The 1,561-nt window shown below is 34.7% G+C and overlaps 1 protein-coding gene across 1 annotated transcript; it reads left to right on the top strand.

Moving 5' to 3' along the window:
* The first annotated feature begins 715 nt into the window (after positions 1-715).
* On the top strand, positions 716-1,324 carry LOC149240629 (uncharacterized). Its single transcript, XM_089370242.1, has one exon. It carries the CDS (start codon positions 716-718, stop codon positions 1,322-1,324), a length of 609 nt encoding a protein of 202 aa, XP_089226368.1.
* Positions 1,325-1,561: the final 237 nt, after the last annotated feature.

Genomic DNA, 1,561 nt, shown 5'->3' with positions numbered 1-1,561 from the left:
GGATCAGATGCTCAACATTTTGGCTAACCATCTTGCCAACATCACCTTCATAGTTCCACGATATGATGCAGGTCACATAGAAACAATCCAAGTGGATTCATCCACCAATTGATGTTTATCTAAGTTCTTATAGTAATTTTTTTTTAATGCTTATGTTTATGGGTAGGATGCAAATGGTTTTTGATAACCCATGGGATAGTTGTCATAGTATGTGATAGCCTATAAGGTAGTTGTTATAGGTTGCTAATGACTATTTAACACATTTTCTCATCTTATAAACAATATTATAAAAAAACATAAATATCCAATATTTAAAAAAATTGTATTAATATCCAATATTATAACTCTTCAATATCATATATCCAAAAAACATAATTCATTTGGTTTAATACTGGTTCATATAATATTATATTTTAATTAATCAATTTAATTAAAAAATATTAAAACAACTATTTTAAAAATAAATTTTAATTTTTATATTAGACCATATTCGATAAATAAAAAAAATATAATAAAAATAAAAAAATGGTGAAAACCTTATTTCAAAACGACTAAAATAAACTATATATAAAAGTGACAGTATTTACCTACAAAAGTCACTACTATTACCCACGCCGACAAAAGTCGCTACTATTACCACGTCGACAAAAGTTAAAAACTCATATATATACAAGAGGATATACACTGTTCAACATAAAAAAATCTTTCGCCATTAATGTTTAACTCGGAGCCCCGTGCAGAGACACCATCTCGGATTTCGTACTTTTCTGGACTCGCGAATTTTGTTTTAGTTTTATCGGCAATACATACGAAGGGAGACTTGGAAGAAAGTGAAGCGAATGTTGAAACCATGTCTGGCACTTTAGTATCTGGAAAGATGTCACATGAAGAAGATGCAGAAATTACAGGGCCACCCACCTGCAAGAGGTTCCACCATTGCGAGTGGGTGGAGTTTGTTTTGCGAGAGATGCAGAATTCATCAGATATGGATGATGCAAGATCACGTATTTCAAGATTAATGGAGGCATTTGAAAAGGCCATAGTTCATCGCACAGAAAGAGACTTTATTGATGCTGAAAACTTGCAAAAGGAAAATTTGGTGCTGAAGCAGCAAATAGAATGTCTTTCTGGTGCTAATACTATTCTCAAGCGAGTAGACGCCATCCAACACCAACGTCAGAAGGAGCACGAGGAAAGAGGACATGAATTGCTGCGTGTGAATCAACTTTTATTACAAACTCAAGAGCAGCTAAGGACTTTAGAGTTCAACAATCACGCTCTCACATTGCAACTTCGTCGGGCCAAGGGAAGTACCCCTATTTAGAGTTCAACAATCACGCTCTCACATTGCAGCTTCGTCGGGCCGAGGGAAGTACCCCTATTTCTGGACGGTTTCATCAACTCTGAAATCTCAATTACTTTGGTACCAGGGAGACTAATGGCAGCAAGGATTCATATGATGGTCGTCCCAATTCACCCGCTTAAATTTTATGTTGAAATTTATTTTTCAAAAAAAAAAAAAATCTAATTGTGTAGTGGTAGTGGAATGGTGTTTGTAGCC

The sequence above is a fragment of the Pinus tabuliformis genome, chromosome 8 (genome assembly GCF_031772625.1).
Source record: "Pinus tabuliformis cultivar Carrire ecotype Pingquan chromosome 8, CPIR1, whole genome shotgun sequence".
In the NCBI taxonomy this organism is placed as follows: Eukaryota; Viridiplantae; Streptophyta; class Pinopsida; order Pinales; family Pinaceae; genus Pinus; species Pinus tabuliformis.
Note: the sequence above shows the minus strand (reverse complement) of the source record. Positions and strands in the feature narration are given on the sequence as shown.

Bases quoted from the DNA above. Each gene is read 5' to 3' on its own strand.
- LOC149240629 (XM_089370242.1), top strand. From the start codon at position 716: ATGTTTAACTCGGAGCCCCGTGCAGAGACACCATCTCGGATTTCGTAC.